General features: G+C 38.2%; 1 protein-coding gene across 1 annotated transcript; it reads left to right on the top strand.

The window, feature by feature from the left end:
• The first annotated feature begins 1,676 nt into the window (after positions 1-1,676).
• Positions 1,677-26,188, top strand: LOC137261208 (sodium- and chloride-dependent glycine transporter 1-like). Its single transcript, XM_067798916.1, has 16 exons — positions 1,677-1,795; positions 12,206-12,313; positions 13,300-13,504; positions 13,729-13,863; positions 14,606-14,749; positions 15,165-15,321; positions 16,124-16,256; positions 16,784-16,918; positions 17,178-17,281; positions 17,554-17,678; positions 17,944-18,056; positions 19,563-19,691; positions 20,680-20,779; positions 21,677-21,786; positions 23,064-23,237; positions 23,625-26,188. Exons 1-16 carry the CDS (start codon positions 1,682-1,684, stop codon positions 23,772-23,774), a joined length of 2,136 nt encoding a protein of 711 aa, XP_067655017.1. The 5' UTR covers positions 1,677-1,681; the 3' UTR covers positions 23,775-26,188.
• Positions 26,189-26,595: the final 407 nt, after the last annotated feature.

The raw sequence follows: 26,595 nt of genomic DNA, 5'->3' as shown, positions 1-26,595 counted from the left end.
TAACTAAGAATCGCAGTGACGAATATTTCGCGATGCACAGAGGGAGAGAGAGGGTCGACTTCCTGTTAAGAATGGTGCTCCCATCTGTCCCTCTGCCACCACACACCACGCATCTCCTTACAAGTTCAGGGGAGAAGACGTACGTGCGGGGGGTTTGGGATTGGCGTGTCATATTTTGCGAGGTGGTGGTGAGTGGCTAGTTTGTCCGTGTAGACATGCGCCATGGGGTGGGTAATGAGCGTCCATTCACGCTCGGCCTTAGGGAATGCTGTGAATGGCCACACGAGCGGCCAGCACCACTCCCGTACTTTCCGCGTTATTTACACCGTCAACGGGAGCGGTATATACGTGACGGCGGCAGGCGACGAGACCGTGCATGCACAAACCATTTGTCACACAAGCTGGATAAAAAGTAAGCGGACACAGCCTTTTTGAAAAGGAGAGGTTCTGTTTGAAATCACAACATTGCACACATAAGTGACCCTGTGTACAGTCAGTGCAGATATATAACTGGTGGAATACTGATATGTCATGTATATATGCTTCCAAATGTATGCGTGTGCGAGCATGTGTATGTGCGTGTGCGTGTATGTGCTTGCGAATGCCCATGGAAACACATTCAAGGTCCAACTGCTAAACAGTTCATCCTTGAGAAAACAGCTTATTTTGGCTAATTCTAGAGGTTCACGATTCAGGTAGGCACGTGCAAACCCTCCCCCTCCCCCGACACACACAAACACACAAAAATCCTGGATCCACTCTATATAAAGGGAATATTTACCTGTGTTACTTGTCATGCTTAAAACGTTATAGGCTATATCCAACTTGCTAAAACGTATGGATATCAAGAGGGATTTACTAAAAACCATAGTCATTTTATAAATTTTTAGTACACTTATAATAGTCGATACCTAGGTGTTATTTACTTGCAAATAACATAATTTGATTGTGAAGATATGTCAGATTCAACTGTTTTTAAAAGATCTATTGCAACATGTTATAACCCATGCCTAACTTAACGTCCTGAAAGACACGTCGACCGTGATGTTGATGCACAGATCTGTGTATATTACTTCTGTGTTCAAGGTGACTAGATGCATAGTTGCCGTGTTTACCTAATGACCTAATTATGTTGCTCACATGCCGCTCCTACCATGTCGCGGGTTCTGACCTTTCACTTGATGGATGCCACTGAGTAATCGATTTCCCATCACGAGATTACAGTGATCGAAATCTATTTTTGTAAACACTCTTGCAATGTGTTCCATTCACGTCAAATTAATCCAGACGGTATATTTATTATTCCGCTCACCATTGTAAAGCAGGACTACACAGAACCAATAGATGGCCTATTGCCTTGCTGATTTCAAAACATTTCAAATTTGCAATTAATGGCGTGTACTCACGCTTTTGGCACAGTGCCAAAATGTGTAATGCGTATTTGGCGGGAACTTTTTGATGCAGTCTGTCTCCAAAGTAATAAAGGCTAATTCCAAATAACTTATATGTGACTATATTACAGTATTTGTTATATGTCTGTATGTGGTCATTCGGTCAATGTTCAGTGGGTGGGAACGTGCCTGTGTATTGGCGTGTAACGAGTCACCCCCGTTATAACGTTTTGTTTACCTCCCGTCTCAGTGCTCTCGCATGCGCAGACTAGACTGAATCGACAACAGTAATGGCTGCGAGCACAAAGCACAACTTGTACCCAAATGTCCAGAATACTAACGGGGAACTAGACAACTCGAACAACAGTAATGATTCTAGAAATGAGGCTCAAGTTGATTTGTTGGTAAGTGTGAAGTTTAACGAAGAAATCGTTCTATGAGGGGCAAAACATGGCGAGAACATGTTGAGCACATGGCATTCACGTTCAATGGCTTTGGGTATTTCATCATCTCGTAAGGACACGTCCGTGTTTACTAACAATACCGACAAGCGGCGCCCTAGCAGTAGCTGTTCGCGATTTTTCGCAGTGGTGGCCACTATTTTCAACGGGATTTTGATTCAGTTACATTGAAATGTAGTTTAATGCTAAATTGGCGTGTTTTCTCATTGATTTCTGTTATGTTTTCGTTTCGTGGAACATAGACCGCGATCAGTGCGGATAGATTCAGGCACACATGTTTGAAGCATGACTTAGTCGTCTGCGCCCCAGTCTCTGTCGGACGGTACTCCGTCGCATTCCATATTTAGCCGCATGGGCTCTTGGAGTTGGTTTTAGATAAATTAAGAAGTTGGAACATTCGTGCGGATTGAAAATGAACTATTTCCCCGAAGCTTCAGTATTTACTCAGGTTTACGCGGGTTAAAACGGCGCCAATATTTCTTGTCTTATTCTTAGGCAGAGAGTTTTTTTTACAAGCAAGTGGCATTTCGTTTTGGATCTTTTGGTTTGTGTTGGTTTCAAATAAGCACATTTGTGATTTTGTTTGGATTTATTACCAATGATTCGTTTATAAAGACCGTTGTTTACACAGATCTAGAGGTCTATATTATCTAGTGGAACAGTTGGAAGCGGAAATGTTTCAGTGAGGCTACTGAGCTTCATCGACCGTGCTTGTTAATCTTCACAGTTTACTCTTTTTTTTTAGACCTATAAAGTTTTTCCCCAAAACGGAATTTAATAGACACGTCCTTTTCAGTTATGTTCCTTTGTTATGAATCAGTTACCAATTTTTACTCAACCATGCATGCACTTTCAATCGCTGTAGAGATTTTTAGATTGAAGACATGAGATAAATGAATTGTGATCAGATAAGTCTTTTCTTCCCTGCAGCTAATGTTGCAAATTATACATGTTATTTGAACAACTCGAGGTGAAATCGTCAGTCTCCCATTGTTACAGCTTTGTACACATGGTGGTGGATTTTTTGTTTTTGTTTTTTTTTGTTTCTTTGTTTTGTTTTTTTGTGAATATAGGGCAAAATATACCCAAAGTGAACTTAATGTGCAAATTGTTTCACATTACATCTATCGTGTTGAATGACATGTAGAAATGCCTCGCGCTTTTTCACAATACAGACTTTATTAAGATGTTTAAAAATTCAAATGACAAATGTTAAAAATGTTGTTTCCAGTCTGCCAAGACAGCTTATATTGGACTTCTGTATGAATAAAAAGAAGGTTGACAAATTAGCATTTGTGCTTTGTGTATCTCAGATATATATTATTTTTATTATAAACTACACTGTATTGGCATGTGATCATGTCTTGTATATGTGTACATTGAATCATTGAGATTAAACCTGTTTACTGACAACTTGGGCCCAACGCATTCCAAAACATACCCACTTGTTGAATTTCTTGGAAAGGAATAGTCCAAACATGCCTATGTTTTTGTGTTTGTCCCACCTGGACCAGGGTTTGTAGTCAAGCCTTGTGATTTGAGATAAGTTTTCAAAGCCTTACATATCATGCTTCATTTTAACGCTGATCACCATCTAGGTGTGATATTACTGACTGAAGTGTGAATCAACACTTTAATCAATGAAAATATGATTTCTTTTATAAAATAACTTAAAATTGAAGTGAAGTAATTAACGAAAATGGGCACTGAAGTCCCATGCGAGTTGGAAGGTTGCATCATTTGTAAATGTGTATTTTGTGTCTGTTGTGCTGACTAAGCATGATACCAAATACCCCACACCCATAACAGTGTGGAGTTGTTTCCGATAAGAAATATGCAGAGTCATCTTCTAGAGCAATCTCACCTTTTAGACAGGGTATATGTACTCAAAGTCTGAACTGCAGAACAGTTTGTTTGAATTGTGTCACTACATTGTGAGAAGTCTTTACACGGACTCATAATGACGGCTAGTGATTCAACAGTTGTTCAGTGTCACAGAGATGATGTAAGTTCATTAATATCTCTTACTTTATCAACTTAGATGCTGTTAGTAAGTGTGTGGAGACTTTGGCTACTGCAGATTTGTGACAATGAATTATAAATTACCTGTTTACTTGTTTTGGACAAGTAAAACTTGTGCTTTTGGTACTTTTATCCTATATCATTCTTGGACACTTAATCAAATAAATAGTATTTAAAGAAGTAATATAGCATATTTGTAATTGTTTACCTGTCTAATTAATGGAATGTACACTATTTTGTGTACACTGCCTGAAGTGCTGTAGCTAAAACTGTATAGTCAGGAAACATTAGAGTAGCCAACTTTTCTTTTAAATGAGATACATGTCACTGTTCATGGTTAATGACGCAATTCAATAGTGTGTTTTTCTACATTTTTGTGACATGTACTGATGATGTAGGGCCCTAGAATTTTTGTAAATTTAGAATCTCTCTACATGCCTTAAAAATACAGCGTTATAGAAAAGATAAAAATACACTAGAAGATTTATCATGTTCTTATTGTTCTTCTGGTAAAACTGAAGACGAATGTCACCTATTATTAGATTGTGAGGCATTCTCTGCCGGCCGAAGGAAGTATTTAAAATGCTTTAATGATTCCCCACAAACGATATATAAAATACTTAAATCTAAAAACGATGACACTATTAAATCAGCTGCCAGTTTTATTAAACATTTGATGTCCATCCTTAAATTACATGTAAAACCATAATTTCGTGTCACGTGACCAATGTTTGTTAAAAAGAAAAATTAACTGTACTATGGGCCACTGGGCCTTCACTACTGAATAAAACCTGTCTGTCTGTCTGTCTGTCCTAGAAGTAGGACATGTGTTTTGTCAATGAAAGACTTTGAGGGACTATGTGAATGTCAACTGCTTGTGGGGAAAAAGTTACAATACTCCATATATAACCATATAGATACAATATATACAAGATCCCTATCAGAGATATGAAACATACTATGCTTAGTAATACCCTTCGTTCATTCCCAAGAGCATTGTTTTCTAGAGATCTTTCATTCAGCACCGTCAGGAGTAGGTCACATTATTTGGCATTGTGCCAGATACTTACACCTTAGACCACGAAAGGCAGTGTTTGACAAATATGAAAATGTCACTGAGATAGTATGTCTGATAAACTGTGGTGGAGATTCCAGACAGATAGGGTCAGAGCAGGCTCAAAAGGTGAATGGAAAGTGGAACACAATATCAGTAGGGGAATAACACAAGACATGGTCAGAATAGGTGCTGTATACTGTGTGATGATAGACTGCTGTATTACATTGGGCTACATCATAAAATTGATTAAGACTGGACAGGTAGAAAAAATCACATGCATACAAACAAGTGCATCCATATCTTATTGAAATATTTCTTACGATATTAAATCCTGAATTCACCTTACCGTAAGGTTTTGTTTGCCCTCAAATAGAGCACAGTGAGTTGACGTAGCAAATGAGTGCTAATTCTATTGAAACTGAAATGGATGGTGTATTCTTTCATAACACACAATATTTAATTTATTGTGGTATTTTTTTTACAATATTGAGATATATTTGCAACAAAGCTGGGGATAAATACTTGGTTCTCATGTTTCTGATACCAGGAATAGAAGTAATCCACAGGTGATTCAAACTTAAGTCAGATTTGTCTTCTTAGCTAATATAAGCTATAAAAGAGATGGTGTATGTACATACAATCTACAATCAGATCTGAAATACTTGCCATCCAATTGAAATTAGCAGTACGCTGCTATTCCAAGGTAAATTATTTTGGGAAGACTTCCCATTTCCTAGAGGACCAACATTTAACAATTAAGACAATGACAAGTTCCTAGCAGTTCTGCAGTTTGGTTAAAATATCAACACAATTTTTACCCAACCTCTGTTATCAATATAAGTATCAATAAGCTTCACGTGGCAGTTGATTGTAATTTGTAATTAACCTACATTAACGGGATAAGACCACTGAATACCAGCCACGTTAATGTAAACAATTACATTGCAGTTTGGTGTAGGTGGGATCTGCATTGAGCAGCGCCCCAGAAGGCAAGTGTTGAATAGATCCATTACAGCTTAGTATTAAACATGGCTTTGGAGGTGTGCGTGTTTTGGCAAAGGCTTGTATAATGAAAGGTCACAAGCTTCGTAGGTTTTGTTTACATCATGTGATGGCGAAGTTCAGTAACTGCCTCAAATACCAAGAGGTTCTGGCAGGGCCTAGTGTATTATTTATACTGTGCTTGTAGCTGTGATCAGTTGTTGCCAACGATACTGTATTTCCATGGATGCGCATCGTTCGGAAAGTCATGTAGTTGACCACCTGTTGACACCTGGAATGAGGATGCATGGACACTGCTTGTCACATCAGCATGGTATCCCTGATATAGCTCTTCACACGGCCAAGACTCTGGAAGTTCAGGTAGAAGAAAGCATGATTAATGGAACGCTAGAAACTGTGATGCTTGTTGTTTTGATCATGTCCATTTGCTAGAATCAGTTCATTGCTCATGAGAAGTGACATCAGGGCAGTTACATTTGACAACTTTTATGGGCGATCTACCTTGTAATTTCCAAATCAAGAACAAATTTGTCAGTTTTTGTTATGGCAAACAGTCATCAAATTGAGAAAGTAAACCGGTCTCAAATGTTCCCTGGTGTTTTAGTATGTATTGATATTAATGGAAATATGGTTTACAACTATAGTTTTTAGTTTAGTTTAAACATGCGTAGCAATTTGCAGTGTTAAAAGAAATAACACTGACACCAAATGAGAAGTTACAAATATCTTATCTTTAGTTATGATCACAGGTAACTTAAGCTTTTAGCTATTGTTCACTGTGTGTACATGGCTTCTTGTAGTTTCTTTATGAAAAGAGATCTGAAAGAAATGCATGTAAATTTACCTAAAACATCCTGTAGTCATGAAACATGCAGAAATAAGTCAAAGGTGGCCATAATATTTCCTGCAGGAAAAGGAAAACGAGTCAGTTGTGTATTTTTTTCGTGTATGCAGATAAAGTCACCCAGAGACATCATGCATCTTAGAATAGAACAAAAAACCATTGTGCTCTCTAGTACAGGATGTGAACAATGACAGCTGATATCTGGAAGGACTATCTCTGGATGTAGAAGCCCAGTTTACAAACAACAGGTGAAAAACCACTGTAATGAGCCAGACTTACTGTTACACTGCTGAATTCTGTTGTTATGCACAAAAGATTTCACTGAATTCAGTTTTTAGTTATATGTAATTGTCTGCAAAATTACCTGTACTTACAGTTTTAGACAGTTGTTGCTGGTACTTTTGCAAGCATTCCTACGAATGTCTGACCATGGTGAGAAATTACATGGTCAAGTTCTGCACTAATGCGCTGTAAAAGATTATTTTTGTTTAGGCTTTACTTTAAAACCAGCCTAGATGATAAAAATAGATACGTATGTCAATCTAACTTCTAGGAAATTTTATGTTCAGTAAAATGTGTTGAAGACTAAATGTTAATTTTGAGATAGTAAATAGACGTAAAGGGATATAATATGAGAAAGTGCAAGAATCAGATAACATCAACTACTGTTTTGTTTTGAACTGAAGAGGGCTAAGTTGGTTGGTGCAATGTATTTGCTTCATTAGTGGAGATATGGAGCTGTAAAAAGTGATTCTTCTGATATAATAGACCCGTGAAGGTCAGGGGTGGAATAGGCCTTCAGAATCCCATGCTTGCCATAAAGGGCGGCTATGCTTGTCGTAAGAGGTGACAAACGGGAGTGGGTGGTCAGGCCTGCTGACTTAGTTGATACATGTCATCGGTTCCCAATTGCACAAATCAATACTCACGTTGGTCACTGGATTGTCTGGTCCAGACTCGATTATTTAAAGACTGCTGCCATATAGCTGGAATATTGCTGAGTACGGCGTAAAACTAAACTCACTCTGATATGATAGCTAATTTGACATGCAAGATTTTGGCTTTCTGTTTCCGCACCGTCTGGTTCTCTGTTTGTTTTAGTGATTTGTTTGGTAGGCAATGTCAAGATAAGTTACATATCTTCAACATCACATCTGGTTGTTTCTTTTTCCCCTGCTGAATATTTTATAGGATTGGAAGATAGATATCAGAAGAGAGGATTAATTTTAGCCAGTGGATAACTGTAATTTGTGCTTTTTCAAGGTGTGTTTGGACGTAAGTTATGGGAAATTATTCAGTGTGCTTAACCGTTTGTATTGATAAAAAAATTAGTCTGTGTTGTGAAAGAAGTTTTCTGGTCAGTAATTGATTCAGTTGGTTTATACATATTCAGATTAATGGAGATCAGGAAATCCACCCACTCTTTGAATTATGATTATTTTTAATATTAACCAGTGTAATGAAACCCAATTCTTGTCAAACTGATGTTTTTGTGAATATAAACATATTTACATGTTTATTTGTTACAGTTAATAAATGGCGTGACAAAAGATATAAGAAATCCCCTCTGACCCAGCAAAATATAACACAGACAAGTCAAAAATAGTCAATGATATATTGAGCAAACAGTGAGCAAGTTCAATGAATCTCAATAGAAATTTCTAGTCTAGTCTACTGGAATGGGTCAGAAATATCAAATATCAGCTCACTAAAATCTTGGCATTACAGACAGAGCAGAAATACTAGATGGAGCTAGTTTTCAAAGTCAATCGTCAGGTTGACTGTGTCAAAGGATGTGATGTAGATAATGTCGTTGACAAACAGGCATTGATAGGCAGAGACACACAACTCCAATAATTCATAGTTTAAGTCTGTGTGTGTCTCTCAACACAACAACTAGTGTTTATATGCACTGACAAAGTATCAGGAACATTCAAGCACAGTGCGACCGCATCGTCATTAACCTAGAACTTTCTCGAAATGGAAGTAAACAGTAGATTGCCAAGGGCAGGTAACTGGAGAGCTATCAAAATACTATTACCATTGACATGTATGGTATGAACAGTGACCCACAATTCACACATGAAACTCTAAATATTGTGACCCATTGTTAGCTATCACGTAATCAGTCATAGTAGAAATTACAGATAACACTCTCTTAGCACATTTTATCATTTAATGGTATTATGGACAGAAATGTGACACTTTCACTGTGGTATATGGTTCATGTATATGTACAGTGGAAGCTGTCAAAACTATCATCTGTGCAATCTGGCAAGTTTGTGGTCCAGCACCTTGTCAAAACCAAATTATTTCTTCAGTCCCAATGATTGCCGGTTTAGACAGCTTCCACAATGTTCATTTTATCCAAACCATATATTGTTGATTCACATTGTGGTGCACATGGCCTCGTGAAAATGGTAGCGGCAGGCACCTTCCTAGTTATGAGAACTCCCAGTTATGAGACATTAATTAATGCTTGAATGCACATAGGTGGTGCTTCTCCATCCCTACGACGGAAGTAGGAAAAGGCCAGTTGCTGAAGAGTACCCACAGGAGGCATGGTTCATTAATGAGTTAATTAATGCAGAAGATTTTGTTCGTTAAAGAACATTTAATGTTTTCAATAAAGAACATCGACAGATAAAAAAAATAATGAAATATAGTATGAAAGATGTGGAGTGGCCAGGCTGACATCGGTACTTGTTGATAAACACATGAAAGTCCAGGGTAGAGTGGGCCTTCAGCAACCCATGCTTCCCATGAATGGGGACTATGCTTGTCGTTACAGGCAGCTAATGAGATCGAGTGTCAGACTTGCATGTCATTAATTCCCAATTGTGCAGGTCGATGTTCATGCACATGCTGTTGATCTCTGGTTTGTCTGGTCCAGACTGGATTATTTACAGACCACTGCCAAATAGCTGGAAGATTCCTAAGTGCGTCATCAAACTAAACTCACTCACTCACTTGCTGAAGACCTGCCATGTAATGGTGATCGAAAAGAGCAGAGGTTAATAAATTCATATATATTTATCATAATTAAAACAGTTAATGGAATCAGATTTTATGATTTACAGTAAATTAGTTAGATACCCATGGGCGGATCCCCGAAACCCCAATTGGCTCCACCACCACAAAAAGAAAATCTTCAGTGAGATAACAAGTCAAGGGGGATACATATCTAAACCCAAATTAACTCAAGTTAATCCATTCTATCAGATGAGGGAGTATGGTGTGCTTTCTTTGCTTATTACCTACTCCACTGTCTCACAACTGGGAGTTCTCAGAAATGGGAGTAGACTGGCACAAAATATATTGTATAGCAAACTCACCAAAGACTTAGTTTGAGAGAGAAACAGTCGTGCAGAATGTAAGACAGTGAGCGGTCTGACGGTGGCTATGAAGTGTTGGCAGCGATTGATGATATACTCCAGTCATATGAATGTGTGAATCTGAGTCACTCACAACATGGCAACTAGCCTATATATATACTTTCAGTCATTTCCCGAAAGTTCTAGCACCTACGGCCATCGCCAACACTGTAGAATGCCCCAGAATAACCTCAAGGAAGTAAACAAACAGGAAGTCAAGGGCAAATAATTTCCGGACAATCCTGCTGCGAGAATCCTAAAATGTGGATCATCTATTATACAAAATGTGACCCATCATTATTATTATTATTCAAAACACTAAACGTTGTGACCAAAAAATAATTATTACTGAATTAATAACAAAATATACAGAAAATACACTCTCGTAACACTATTATACAAAACAGTGTGCACAATCAAACTTATTATTTTCCTATTACCTAACTTCAGAGATATTTGAGCATGTTAAGATTATATACAATGTACTGTCAGAGCATTCATTGTCCCTTCAACTTCATCAGGTTTGGTGATGAAAAATAAATCAGTATCTATATGGGTTAAACGTATGGTAACGACATGGTGTTGCAAATTTTCACTTCCATTTGCTAATGGTATTTAACAGGAAACTAAGGGCCAAGTAAGGCTCTGACTGGGTGAAAATAAATCTCTGAGCAGTCTGCCCAAAACTGCTTGTTACCATGTTTCATCTTGTATCTCTTTTGATGATGAAGTATTATTTGCTGAGCCTAATAGACCTCAAGAAAATATTATGCATCTCTGTGACTTCTGCCATAAGATCAAAGATGGACAATGGTAATGAACAAACAGATTGAATGTCTGATCACCTTCATCCTCATGCACAGTATACTAACATTGTTTCCCCAGCAAACTGTCCCACACTTTCATCTCTCTGATATTTCATTTCCATGGAGCCGCCATTGACATACATCATGCCCTTTGTGAGATTCTGAAACCATTTTCAATGTACTGGTCTTCCCCACTGCTCAACAAACTTAGCTTCTGCCTGTTTTCAAGTGCACGATTCTGTTTCGTTTAACATGTCTTGGTACACAGGTATGTTACAGCTGTTTGTCTTGTATTTTTAGACAAGCATATGTTTTTGTACGCTGGAATTGGAGAATTCACTGTTTGTTTTTTTTTTGAGGAAGGGAGCCTTGTGAAAGTTGCCAGTATTGTTAGATGTTGGGGTGTGATTTAACAGATAGATCTACGGTTAATGCTGTTCTGTGAATCCTGTTACATAGTTGCAACAATATTAATATCCATGTTCAACTGATTTTTAGGATAGAAAGACATCTTGTTTTGAACAGTGTCACTCTGAAATGTGTCACAACATGGAAATACTGATTCAGGACCAAGGGAGGTAATTTGCTCTAAAACTTAATCATTTCGTAATCTTATCAGTCTGTTGTCAGTTGTAAGAATCTTAAAGATGATATCAATAAATATCTACACAGGGGACCACTTTCAGCTTGTGAAACCTTTGGATAAGTGTTTGCCTGATTAAAACTTTGTTATTATGTTAACGAAGCTTACATGGTGCACCATCAGAGGCCTCTGTGATATTTATATGACCAAGATGATGACCTGACATAATAGGGGTATTGAATCAGCGTAAAAGAACTGACAAGGCTGTTGTGCTCCAATCATGATTCAACGTCACCAGTGTTTCAATATGCTTTGTTAAGGTCATATTTTCTCAGAAAACATAGTCATTCCACAAGCAGATCATGTCAAGAAGATATTTCCATCATCATTAACTCAACATCACAAACCTTCCTATTTATCTGTGTTGCAAGTGTGATTTGTTCGATTTGCAGTTTGCAGTGGGTGTTTTTTTTTTTCTTTTCTTTTTATTTGTGAAACAATAATATTTTAATCTGCGCAGCCGTGATTGTAGTGGTTTGTTCACATGTGCTAGACTGGGTGTCGGTGCCATCCTTTTTTTTGCATAGAGTGGCTTTGATTGATTTTTATATCCTTCTGTTTGGGGTGATTTTTGGGCAATGTTGTGTATGTGCTTTCCGTTTCAGAGGGGCACGGAGAAATATCATGATGGCGAGCAACCAAGCGAGCAGCCTGCGAAGTGGGGCGTGGCATGGTACAAGCAAGACTACCCTGAAAACACTCTCGAACCTGATGTAATTATTTGCAATATTTACATGCCACGTGCATTGGGTCACTGTCAGAATGTTTTTTTGAACATATGAATAACATCTTTCAATTCTTCAGAATAGTTCCAGAATATACATTTGGCAAAGAAATGTTTGATATAACTATTTGGGTGTTTTCAACTATGGGTTGGGCTGTTTGTAGATGAATATTTTCCTCTCTGTTGTGTTTCTGCCTGTTTCTCCACCATTAGTTGCCTCTTGTGCATGGCTTGCCCTCACCCTACCTGAAATATTCACACTCGTCTTGTCTTGAACCCATTTCTTCATCCCTGTTCATTTCATCACCTGTCACTCATCAATTCATCTCACCTGTTTGTCACGTTCATTAATACAATGTGAAACAAGGGTGCAGCAGAGTTATCAATATATCATGTCACTAGTCCACAAAACTGATTGGCTACAGAGGTTCTATCTACAAATTTCACTATTCTTCTGGGCACCATTCCGAAAAGTGATGGAGAGCTATGACTGTTGTAAGTCTATGTTTAAGTGTGGGAGTTATATTACCAAAGCACTGCAGTCACCATGTGTATAGTCCTTTGAGTGGTATTCATCTTTAGACAGGGTATTTCTGCTTTCACAAACAGGAATTACCATATCAAAGTTTTTAGTAGTATAGAAGTAATTTCAGAAAAAGACGTTTTGAAGATGTTTGTTAAAAAAGAAGAAATGGAAGGCCCAGTTTCTTCTATTTGAATCTGTTATATTTTTCATGATCAGCTGTTTAGTGCTAGCAGTTTTTGCTGATGGCATAACTGACTGATGATGTTTTGTCAGACAACTGCAAATGAAAACCCACACACAACCAAGAGACTAATTAATGCAACTTACCCAAACAATAGTTAAATATTTGTCATGTTTCACTCGTTTTGAAGCAACAGGGATCCTTGTGTACATAGGAATGTCACCATAAACTAATGGCCATTCACACATGTTGGTAATGATTATTTCAGAACCCCAATGAGCAGCTTGCCCAGGATGTGTCCAGTACAGCAGTTCTCACCCCCCTCGATGATGACTTGGTGGGAAATGTCCAAGATCCAGCTGATCGAGGAAACTGGTCGGGTCGCTTTGACTTCCTCATGTCTCTGTTGGGATATTCAGTCGGTCTGGGAAATGTCTGGCGGTTTCCGTACCTAGCATACACAAATGGTGGAGGTGGGTCATCATTTGACTTTCGTTAATTAACATTACCTTCAGTAATGTACAACATCTGTATCTATAGTCTGTGAATAGTTATGCCTGAACCAGACAATCTTGTGATTAACACAATGGGTAGGTTGGATTTGTTCAGTTTCTGAGTTCTTCCACTGAATACATTTTTGTTTAGCAGAGACTTTAAATTATCTACCTTGTTACACTGAAAGTCTTGTGTTTCCCAGGGGCCTTCCTTTTCCCCTTCATCATCATGTTGCTGCTTGTCGGACTGCCCATGATGTTCCTGGAACTCTCCTTTGGTCAATTTGCTGCGCTTGGTCCAGCTGGCATCTTTGACCGCATCTGTCCTCTTTTCTACGGTAAGTTTGCTTGAATAGTGTTCAGACTTAAGTCAAGGAGTCCTTTAGAGATGGAAGTTAACCAAACATCTGTTTTCCTTGAAACCTTTTCCAATAATGCGAAGATGTTTGAAATTCTGCAAGCCCATTATAAAACCAATTTTGGCTAATTCTTACACTCATCATGGTGGAAAGTGCACACAAAACCTCCAGTCATCATCTTCCTTACTTCAGTCCCAGTGTTGGTGATATGCCTTAGCGCTTACTTCAAGAGTTAATATATGGAGGGTTTCATATACAAATATTGACTCTAAATCTTGAGCACCACATATGATGTATTTGGACCATGCGCAGAAGTAAGTAAATGTGTTTGTGGTTCATTTGAGGGAGTGTTTCTTTAGTTTAATATCAGCTCTTTGTTTCTAACCTCTTTTTTTGATTTTTCGTAATGAATTATTTCAGTTAAAATTATGTTCAAATAGTACATCATTGTTTTTGTGATTTGGAAAGAGTACATATATTGAAACAGAATTCCTGAGCTGAGGAAAAAAATGGGGTCTGTACGTTGTGATGTTTGATGTGATCATTACACAATAATGGGTACATTTTCATGGTAAGATGTTCATCGCCTCAGATGTTGCAGTTCAAGGTCAGTACTGTAAGTTTGCTGAATATATGTTCACGAATAGAATTGTTAAATGTGCTAAAATATCCTAGTAAATGGTGAGTAAGGTTTGTTGCATAAAGCTTGATACGTTTGCAGGGGTGGGTTACGGCATGGTGGCTGTGTCAGCCCTGGTCTCACTCTACTACACGGTCATCATTGCCTGGGCAGTGCTCTACATGTTCACATCCTTCACCTCGGAGCTGCCCTGGCAGAGATGTCACTCACCCTGGAAAACAAAGGGTAAGTGAAGACTGGTGGCAGTGTGCGTGAACCCTGTTGGCACCTTGTGTGTTGATTTGTTGGGAAAATGATTTTGCGGAAATTGTCCAGTGAGGACTTATAGGGATGGCAATTTTCAGCAAGGCTGCTGAAATCCACGAATTTAAATGCAAATCAATCGATCCTGGAATGGAACTCCCAGGTCTCCATCTGATTTTCAGCTGAAATCACTTTCACCTGTTGCCATCCCAGATATTAGCTTGTGGGATAATTATTTGTTAATCCTGTGCAGATAGCCAACTAAGGATGACTAAATTCACAAGATGAAAGATAATTTTGAAGTTTTCTTGGTGTCTTTGGTTTAGTGTCAAATGTCACTTATCATGTGATTTTATTTACTAAATCTGCTGAGTGACCAATGTGTGTGATGTTTCAGATTGCTATTCCTACACGGATGCTGATGACTGTGTGAATAACAATGGCTCTGTATACTTTGAGAGTCACTGCTACAATTCTACATACGCTGCCGAAAATAATATAACTACAGAAGTCAATGTTACATCACGTCACGCACCAGCCCAGGATTTCTTTGAGTGAGTTCATTACTGTTTTTAAGTGTAAACAGAAAATGTCTTTAAGATATAAGATTGATGGAATCATGCTCATAAAGGGTTTTAGTCAACTGTCAAGGGTTTTCATATGATGACCATGCTTGGAAGGTGCCCCCCATAGACAGAGTGGATCCTTGCATGATATTGTCAGCTTAAAGTGAAAATATCAAAGAGCCTTACATAATGTTCATAGATCTGTATCAATCTTAAATCAGTTATCATCTATCGTCTAAATTAATTAGTATCTATTGCTGAAATGACCACCTTAAACACAGGGCTTCAAAAATATTTTGAAAAGCCACTTGCCACAGTGCAAGTGACTTCAAGAAAGTAACTTGTCCTGACTAATTTTCCACTTGCCCTAATTTTATGACACAATGTGTGATGTTGTGTTTACTGGACTATTTATCGAAGAGTGATAATTTCACTCTCTATTAGCTCTACTTTATTATTAGTGCTAACTTTAATAGCTTCATTATGAGCAGACATTGAATGAAATCCAAGGTTATTTGCAGTTTGAAACCATAAGTAGAAATTATATAGTAGTCCACAGACGAGTAAGATACCATTATTTGATTGCCCGATATGAAAACTGACTTGTCCCTTGCGTCAGGCGATGGGATTTTTGAACCACTGTAACAGATTTTGATAGTACATCTATCATGCATCTTTGGTTATCATGGTATTTTCAAGATTGATTTCAAATTGTCAATGCCTGTGACATTCAGACCTGTGTCAATAAGAATGGGTCCACTATATATTTGTATTGATTGCTCTTTTACAGAAATAATATCCTCTCAATAACAGACAGCATAGCCGATCTAGGAACAGTGAAATGGCAAATAGCCCTGTGTCTTCTTTTTGCATGGACACTTACTTTCCTTGCTTTAAGTAGAGGTGTCAAGTCTGTAGGAAAGGTTGGTATTATATGTAGTTGAGTTTTTTAATGTGTGAGGGACATAGTGTTTGTATTTGCTTGTAAATTATTAAGTCAAGACTGGTGTGATCAGATAATCTGGTGGGTGGTATTATGAGTTATAATTGAAGCTGTTTGGAACAATGGCACGCAAAGAGATCACAGATCTCCTATGTTGCTGTGACTGAAGTAACCTCGAATTAACACGGAGTTCAGCCAGTGGCAGATATCTGATAATGTTAATGATTGCATGAATATTATCAATGTAAAAGATTATCATCTTCTGACATTTTTCATGAATAGTTAACTTGGTTTTACGAATTTAGAGCATTATTTAGTTTTATTCACTCAACTACATGCCTGTCCACCTTTATGGTGACCATGGTAACTACATGCAGCATATTATGGCTGCATGAGTCAAGGCTGTTCCATAGGACCAAGTAGGTGTGCTGCAAAACATAGCACTGTAATTATAATCAGTGTGATTTAAATCATCTTGCTCACACTTATCCATGGTTTATTTCACAGGTGGTGTATTTTACAGCTCTTTTTCCATATGTGGTTCTGACCATTCTTTTCTTCCGAGGAGTGACCCTGGAGGGAGCACAAGATGGCATTATATATTACCTAACACCAGACTTTGAAAAACTCAAGCTAGCTAAGGTAATTGGCCTTCGTCAGATAAAGTACACAGGGTGTCTTCATTTCTGTTCCATGGTAGGACTGTCCATTTCCAATTTGTCATTATACATTGAAGTCCAGTAATTTCTCTGTATTCATGTATGGAAACAGTTTCATCAAAATATTGTGTTGTGTTGTGTTGTGTTAATCATTTATCGGCATAAAAATACATTTGGATAAGGAATTGAAACATTTCCTGACAGACTGTTCTTAGTTCATCTTTTTCTGTTTGTATTTCCAGACATGGGTTGATGCTGCTGTGCAGATATTCTTTGCTTTAAGTCCAGCCTGGGGTGGCCTTATTACTCTGTCCAGCTACAACAAGTTCCACAACGACTGCTTTAAGTAAGTGTCGAAAACTTGTTTGACTGGCATCAAAGGAAATACTAGGTTTGATAGTGACAGAGTGCTGAGTGTCCATTCATTCATGCTGATTAATTAAATATAGTGCTATGAAGTGTAATGGTCTGTTAAAAGGTATGACGCCACGAGGATGTTAAATGATTTGTAGGCCACTGATGTATCCTGTCACCTGTAACTCTCTTACTGCCATTTTGTTTCAATAGATCTATGATTTGTGATGAAATTAAGTGAACTATATTTTGCTTATTTTACAGGGATACTCTGATTGTATCTATAGGAAATATCTGCACAAGTATATTTGCTGGCTTTGTTATATTTGCCATAGTGGGTTATCTGGCAAATGAGCTGAAAATGCCTGTAGATAAGGTTGTTGAGCAAGGTATGTAACCTATTTATCAGTGCTCTTTTTTAACCATAGTTTATACTGTATGATATTGCTTTTAGCCTGATAAGTAGTAGTTGTGAGTATGTATGCATGCATGCACACGAGTCATGTTATCGGATACATAATTGTGGCCAGCTACTATAAGAATAAATTTTCTTTATTTTTCACACTTCTACGAAAACCAACTTTTTCATTCTTAACCAGCCTGAAATGAAATATCCATCCCACAAATGTGAATATTATTTCTGTTGTGTTTCAGGCCCTGGTTTGGCATTCATTGTGTTCCCAGATGTGGTGACGCGTCTCCCAGTTTCCCCTCTTTGGTCGTTCCTTTTCTTTTTCATGTTGATCACACTTGGTATGGGAAGTGAGGTAAGGTCCATGACAGCTCTCTACTTGTCACACTAGTCACTATGTAATGCACGGTAACCTGAAATACTGCTGATGTGACTTGAACTCTTAACTATGTAGTGTAATGAATGTCACAGGTTCCTTTTCAGTGTATTATATATCACAGCTCTCTACCTCATCACACCAGTCTCTCTGTAGTGTAACAGATCATGCAGTGTAACACATACCGATATAGGACCACTTTTTAACTGAATAGGACCAGGCAACTTGATTTGATAATTCATTATGAAATACAATGTGCAGGGATGAGAATTTACCTTGAATCCGCATATTCCATGTATTTGACGGCACTGATGTCATTCGTGATATATGTTATATTGTTTTAGTTAACACGACCTCAAAGGTGTCCAGACCATTTGCCTCTTTTTTTCATTAATACCCATTCTCATCCCTGATTACTTACAGATTAGGGCTGGGACGGGTAACCTGGTTACCTGTGATGGGTGGGTGTTTAGTTAGACCAAGGTACCCGTCCAAATACCTTGGTACCCATCTCAGTACATGGAACTGTTATGATCATCTGACTAATAGATTAAGCAGTGCAATATGTTATTCTTGATGTTAGAAGGTTGAATTGTCTTGGAAGATTCAGATGTCCTGTACAGTCACTTCTTTTGAATATAATCCATGACTAAGATATTGAAAAACTCGAAATTTTAACCTCCAACCTGAAGAACATATTGCTATTTCTATTACATTGATTTCAGGAATTAACATGTTGGGTAGGGTAATACAGAGTGGGGTACCTGGGTAGAAAATTTGTACAGATCTGTTATTCATATATTAAGCAATGACAACAATGCGAAGAATGACTAATTACTAGCATTACTCGTACTCACGTGTCACATGTGAAACAATGGATACCTGAACAAAAGTCTCAATCAGTACGTCCGATAGTCCAGACAGGCGCCAACCCCGCAACACACATTTCTTAGAGACTGTTTGAAAGGCTGAGACCATCCAGCGGGTGTGGATAGGTTTCATGACACTTAATCTGGAGATCAACAGCTTCGCGGACACTGACTAAACTGATCCTTCATCAGTGCCAATTTATTAGAGTCATTCCATTTAATTTAATCCCCTTGAACTGTTTTAAGCTTATATGGCCTATGCAGCAAGTGTTGTTTTTAGGAAAACATCACTGATTGCATACATGCGGAAGTACTCAACTGAATGGTGTTCAAGATTAGCGGCAAACTTTAATATGTGATTGGATTTATTTCATATAAAACTTTCAGATGCAAGTAACCTTTGAAACTGTCAAACTAAACTATGTTTTTTGAGAATTAGGCAAGTAGCAAAAATATCGTGACGTAAAAACATCTGTTGGTCGCCACTCGCAAAAATATCATGACGCAAAAATTTCGTGATTTACAGTATATCCATCATGTCTGTGTGTAATTTAATCAGTACATAATCAGAAATCATAGTAGTTGCACATGTCAGCAGTGGTTGTGTTTGTTTCAGTTTGCTTTGTTGGAGACAATAATGACAGCTGTCCAGGATACATATCCTCCTCTGCGTCAGAAGAAAACCTGGGTTGTACTGGCTGTCAGTGTCTTAGGCTTCCTCGGGGGGCTTGTTATATGCACAGAGGTAAGACATAGCTTCAGTAGTATCAATAGGTAGTCCCAGTTAGATTAGGACCCCAAACACCCAATGCTGGTCACAACAATGGCCTTAATTGATGAGGATGCCTTTTTACCGCATAATCTAACTGTTACGACTGATAGGGATGCCTTTTTACCGCATAATCTAACTGTTACGACTGATAGGGATGCCTTTTTACCACATAATCTAACTGTTACGACTGATAGGGATGCCTTTTTACCGCATAATCTAACTGTTACGACTGATAGGGATGCCTTTTTACCACATAATCTAACTGTTAAGATGATTACTACTTCCTGCCTAACATACACCACTGATAGTCATTGTTCTAATGTTGCAGTGTACAGTGGAATCATTGTTCATGATAACAGTCACTTGATTGTCTGGTTTAAGCATTGTCATTTATTTTCTCCAAAAGTGTTTTTAGCAAATTCGAAACATTAAGTTAAAGCCATTTCATTTTGTATAGATTTTTTCTCCATCAGAGGATTGGCATCTGTTACTGCCCTCTCTCCTCCTCCTTCCCCCCTCTCTCCACCTCTCCAAACACATTGTACCTGTGTCCTTTTTGTTTTCATGTGTCCTTTTTAAAATTTGCAAAATGACATAGGGTTTTTAGCAAAATTTTAGTCATGAGCCCATGTTGGTTTAGCCCTCTACAGATTCCAATATGTGATACCCCTTTCCTTTTTTGATGTCCTAATATGATCAGGGTCTCTTTCCTCAAATTTATCTTTGCCCTACATCTATTTTAAGCCTGTGTTAACTCAGTTCATCAAAGCAGTGAGGCTGTGTTGTGGGTGAGAACCCGGGACTTAAGTAGGTCCCAATAGTGTATGTGTCACTGTTAACATATATCATGGTTCCCACTGTCTGCCACTACATCCCAAACTTGATCATTTAAAATTTGTATGGTTTCTAACCCTAATGAGAATGTCATAATGGTAAATATTTTGTCACTTCTCCCTTTCAGGGTGGAATGTATATCTTACTCTTGATGGACACATATGCTGCCAGCTGGTCTGTTTTCCTTATGGCAATCCTTGAGTGCGTTATCATATCTTGGATATATGGTAAGTCTTCATTAAATCATAGTTTGATTCACTCATGACGCAGGAGACCCAGGTTTGATTTCCCACAAGGATAGTATGTGTGAAGCCCATTTTGGGTGTATCCTGTCTTGATATTGCTGGAAAATTGAAAAAAGAGCAATAAAAGAACACTCTCGCTCACTCACTCATAGTTTGTTGCGATTTGTTTATGCTCAACCAGTTAAGGCCTGCAGCAACCCATGCTTGCCATGAAGGGCGACTGTCCTTGTCACAAGAGGCAACTAATGGGATCTGGTGGTCATGCTCGCTGACTTCGTTGACACGTCATCAGGTCCTAATTGCGCAGATTGATGCTTATGCTGTTGATCATTGGATTGTCTGTTCCATACTCAATTATTTTCAGACCGCTGCTATTTAGCTGGAATATTGCGGAGTGCAGCATAGAACTAAGCTCACTTATTTAGTCATTGTTTATACTCAGACTGCTACAGCATTACTAATCCTGTGTGAAAACTGTCTTCATTCCTACTCATGAAGATCCAGTTTCCTATTGAAAGTCAGCAACCCATACTTGTAATGAGAGGTGACTCAATGGAGCAGGTGATCAGGCTCTTCGACTTCCCAACTGTGGAGATTGATGCTCATGTTGTTAGCCTCTGTTATGCTGTAGTAAAAGACATTAGACTTTAGTCACACAGAGACACATACACACTCTTTCTGTGAGAGTGAAGTAATCCTGAACACACTGTGTTCCACACCATTTTGTCCCACCTCTACACCAAGGCTACAATCATATATTGTAAGTTATACTCTGTAACGGCACTCATGAAGCAACAATGGTCTTCTCTTTTACTCTAAGACAATGAGATGTTCTCATGAGGTGATCACTTTTAACACAAATTATATGATTTCTTCCAGGATGTGACAGATTCCTCCAAGATATTCAACAGATGATTGGCGTGAGGAGTCGTCACTGGCACAACTTCTTCAAACTTTTCTGGAAATTTTTGACACCAGGCACATTGATTGTAAGAATATGTATTGTTTTAAATCACCAAATCTCTATACGTTGCTCCCCATCATGTACGTCACCAGTGTTTAGTTGTTGGCAGCTATTTTCAGTCAAATTGATTTGGTGTTTCACCCAGGCAAACATCATTGCACCATTGACTCTAAAACATATGCAATGGCACTTTCCTGTTTTTCCAAAGCTAGTGCATAGACATGGGCACAACATTTAGCATAATGCACATGTCTTCTATACTATGGTTACCATGAATGGCAAAAGTGCATTGGCACACATTTTAGTAGTGAAGGTGCCAGTTTGCAACACTCTAAAACATCCTGGCTGAAGCGCTGTTGACCCAGCTGTCAATAAAATGTGACAAGGCTGTTAACAGTTTAACACTAACTTCCAACTGTTGTTGAGGTGGCACAACTTCTTGGACAAGGACCCTGGTCATATATATAAACTATGATAATTACTATAATACTAATAATAATAATGATACCGGTTCATTTGCTTTTTACAAACTTGTCATTCAGCAAATTGCATTCTTTGTCATCAGTGCTTCAGTTACCACCCTAACCCTTTTTATGTTCATTCTTTTCACCAAAGTGTACACATCTAAGACTTCCATCACTTTAGGCTTTAACAACGTGAAGCTCATTTGCTTTGATGAAGTGAATTTCCCTTAACACCTAACTGGAAATGAATGATGAAATATTGTCTCCTTGCCTGAAGTACCTCCATGGTAACCCATGTCAGTGTCTACATCCCTGTTTTTCTCACCCATGAAGATAGGTGTTAGAATTAATCTTCAGTAACCCATGCTTGTTGTAAGAAGCAACTAACAGGATCGGGTGGTCAAGCTTGTTGACTTGGTTGACATGTCATCGAATCCCAACTGCAAGATCAATGCTCATGCTGTTAATCACTGGATTGTCTACTCCTTCCTCAATTATTTACAGACTGTGGTATAGCTGACAAAATGACAAGCCCGGCATAAAACTAAACTCACAAGTTCATTCTTAATATTCTGATATTTGCTTTGTTAAACCAAACACATTGACAATCACGCAAGAAAACTTCATGACGCTGAAGACCCATGTTTGATTTTTGACATTGGTACCATGTTTAAAGCCCATTTCTGGTGTCCCATGCACAATATGGCTGAAAAATTCCTAAATCTGGCATAAAACCTTACTCGGTCGCTCTGAACTGTATGGTTTGGATTTATGAAACTTTACTATGGCCTTGTACTGTGACACTGCACACTCGTTTAACCCTTGTTTCTCTTCATAGTTTCTGCTGTTCTTCAACTGGATTCAGTATACTCCAATCAAGTATGGAGAAAAGCGGTATCCTGTGTGGGCTGATGCTGTGGGCTGGGTGTTGGCCTTTATACCAGTGGTACTCATCATAGGCATGAGTGTACATAAAGTTCTCATCGCTCCTTCAGACATGACACTGCTGGAGGTAAGTACGATGTAACCACAGGGATTCCTAGTTCAGATTATTGGTGATGTGGTATGATCTTATCACAGTACGTATTGCAGTACAAGGTTTAGTCTGTCTCAGTTCGGTACATATAATGATCATAATGCGTGAAATTGACAAGAGCAAACTGTACACTGTTTAATAACATTGGAAAAAGATATAGCCTTAATCTTTGTTACTTTGACTGAACAAGACTGTCATTTTATGACTGGATACAAATGATGGCATGAAAAGCAATAATACCATTGCGGCATACCGAACCAATGGCAGAATATTGTAGTTCAACTATCACCACATTATACTGTTTCAACCCAGTTAAATACCATATAACACTGAATATGACATGTGTGTTCGGTTCCTTCACAGAAACTCCGACACTTGTTGAAAGCAACACCAGAATGGAAACCAGCTCATAAACTGCCCGAAATAGATATAATGGATACTGAGGAAAAGGGAAAGACAATTACCAACCCTGGATTCAATGGCAACGCCAGCCCGTTTGAAACAAGGATATAGTCAGTGTGAATACACTGACGAAATCTTTAACTATCAACTAATTATGTCAGCCAAAGGGAGACAACTCATCTAGCATTCCACAACGCGGGACTAACAATGTACTTTGTTATAAGTGAACAACAGCCACACTTACACCTGCATATGTCCAATGCTGCTCCATTCCCACAATCTCGTCTAGAATAGTCAACCAACAAATGAGTTTTCGATCTGTCTACCTTCTCCTTTGGCTGGTAAACTGGTGTGGACTTCGTTGACTACACCAACGAGGGTATGCCTCGGTGTAGTCGTGCTTGGATGCTTATGGTGGAGAGATGCTTCTTCGTGAGTTAAGTGCCTGGTTAGGTGGCTCAATATATTTCTGCAGGCGCCAATTAAGTGGAGTTTTTTTCAACTTTTGACCCTTCTTATAATACATCCACAAGTCGAAGCATTTCAAGCCATTATTTATAGCACAAGGCATGATTATGTAAGACACTTGCCCTTTATGGTTCTGTTCTTGTTTATATTCCGTGGCCAGTCATAACAAAGCTACCATATCACCATCATCATCAGAGGTTGTTACTGGTTTGACTGTCCCAAAGTGTTGGAACCGGGCTAGTTAACAATGTATGGCTGTCTGTATGTGTCAGTGTTCCACCAACACAGTTGACTCATCAGTATGTGCTGCTGGCATTAATATACGATTGGTCAACAAACTGAGGTTTACAGGGACTTTGTTAAGTCTGAAGCTGCCAGTTCATATGTTACATATATTTCAGTGTGGATATACACTCCTAGTGCAGAACTTGTGGAGGTTGTTATGTGTTATGATTATTATCCATAGTTAGATGCATAATTAAGTTCATGATAACATGAAATGACTCTCTAGATTTAAGAAATAGTGTACTTTGTAACGGTTTACTATGTTGTAATATTACAGCATTCTTGAATTGATCTTAAGTGGTTTAATGATATGTTATGAAGGTGGAAAGAGGAGGATATTGGTGAAATCATTGGCTTGTTGCACCAAACACCCTGGTCTTCCCACTGAAGATCTGGGTTCAGTTCCCCACTTGGGTGCACACAATACCTTGTGAATAAAATCTCAGAAAGCAAGTGATTCAGGGACGTTACAGTCGCGTGCGTATTCGTCTAAACCCTATGTATCAGGTTGTATTTAAAAGAAAGTAGTAATGTATGATTAAGGCTACATAAACAAAAATGAAATGTTTCTCGGGCACCTGCGCATCAATTTTATTTGTGTGCATGACAATTTTTAAATTTGTTTTGCCATTTGAAAAATATAATTTTAACTTGGCTGTCTCCCAATTGTCCATTTGTCCACTATAAGGATGAGTGTCTGTAGGAACAAGTGAGACTGAATCTATGACTCCTTAACATGTGCTAGACTTCCCAAGCTGTATTTCTGAGAGAGAGATATAAAAATGTTTTCTGTCAAAAAATCTTTTGAAAAGTCATACCGCTCTCGTCACTTTAAACAGTATGTGCCCGAGAAACATTCCCTTATTTTTGCCGTTTGTCCTTGTTGAATTTTGCTAGTCTCACACCCTCAGATTTACATTCAAATCAAACTGTGCCAAAGATGAATGTATGCATCACTGCCTGTATTTATAACCAGTGTAACCTGTATATATGAATCCCAGTGACAAAAAAGTCTCCCAGCATGCCATGCTGATATTTAAAGTGATCCATTAGAGACCTGTCAATTGGTGTCATCCTACACCAACAGTGTGAATTGTTGTTCATATTGTTATTGACATAATTGAAAGCCACAGAGTTCCAACAATTAACTGCATTGCCAGTGTATGAAATATGCCTAAAACCAAACCTGATGTTAGGGCTGGTAACATCAAAATGTTATCTGCCCCAAATGGAGTTAACAAGACCAGACACCAAGAATTACCTCAGATGTATGGAACATCTAAAATTTACGCCAGACTTTTGGGCAGAATAGCTATAAATTTGGACCATCTGTCAGCAATCTAGCCAGTCTCCAGTAGCCGGACTGGCCTTATATCGTACTCTGATATTGCCAGTAGATAACAGGCGTACTTGACCAATGAGGGCTTGTGCAAGCTCACGCAGCTTTGTAGGTTTGTGTAGTGCAAGTGTTCAGCTTGAAATCTCCGACCAGCATTGTCAAAAGAGTGTGAGATAACAAGCTTAGTTAGACTATCAGTTAGAAGGAAGAAGAGGAAATTTTTCACCTTTAAGTGTCATTGTCTCGTGATGCCTCAGTGTGTTGACCAATCAAATTTATTGTCACATGACCCTTTGAGGCAGCTACTCCTTTGCTTTTGTATTCTCAGTTGTTGCAGATGGTTTGTTTGTTAGAGGTTACTCATTTCTTTTATTCAAGTGTTGTGTGATGCGTGCTATGTATTGCTATTAAATCTTATATCTTTTATATTTAAGTTTGCTGTTTTGTTTTCATTCACTGGGTCGTTTCTCATCTCATCTTTACTGAAGACAAAGAAAGAAATCATTGGCATCTGGTCTACTATTATGTCACATATTCAAAATTTCAGATCTGATTTGACAAATAATTTACCCTGTTAGTTTTGTATCAGGACAGTTTGTAATGATCAAAGACACTGCATACTATTCCTGTATACACACCAAGAGATGGACACATCCATAAAGGTGATTGATTATTTTTACTTCTGGAATCTGAATAGAAAATATTCATGAAACGTTATTTAGAAATGCTGTGTCCATCATTAAGGTTCATATTTGTTAGTGTGAGTGAGATGTTTTACAACCTTTTTATTTGTACGTGCCTTTACTTTGCTTGAATCTCATTTAACTCTGCATAATTTAC

This window comes from Haliotis asinina, chromosome 14, assembly GCF_037392515.1.
Source record: "Haliotis asinina isolate JCU_RB_2024 chromosome 14, JCU_Hal_asi_v2, whole genome shotgun sequence".
In the NCBI taxonomy this organism is placed as follows: Eukaryota; Metazoa; Mollusca; class Gastropoda; order Lepetellida; family Haliotidae; genus Haliotis; species Haliotis asinina.
Note: the sequence above shows the minus strand (reverse complement) of the source record. Positions and strands in the feature narration are given on the sequence as shown.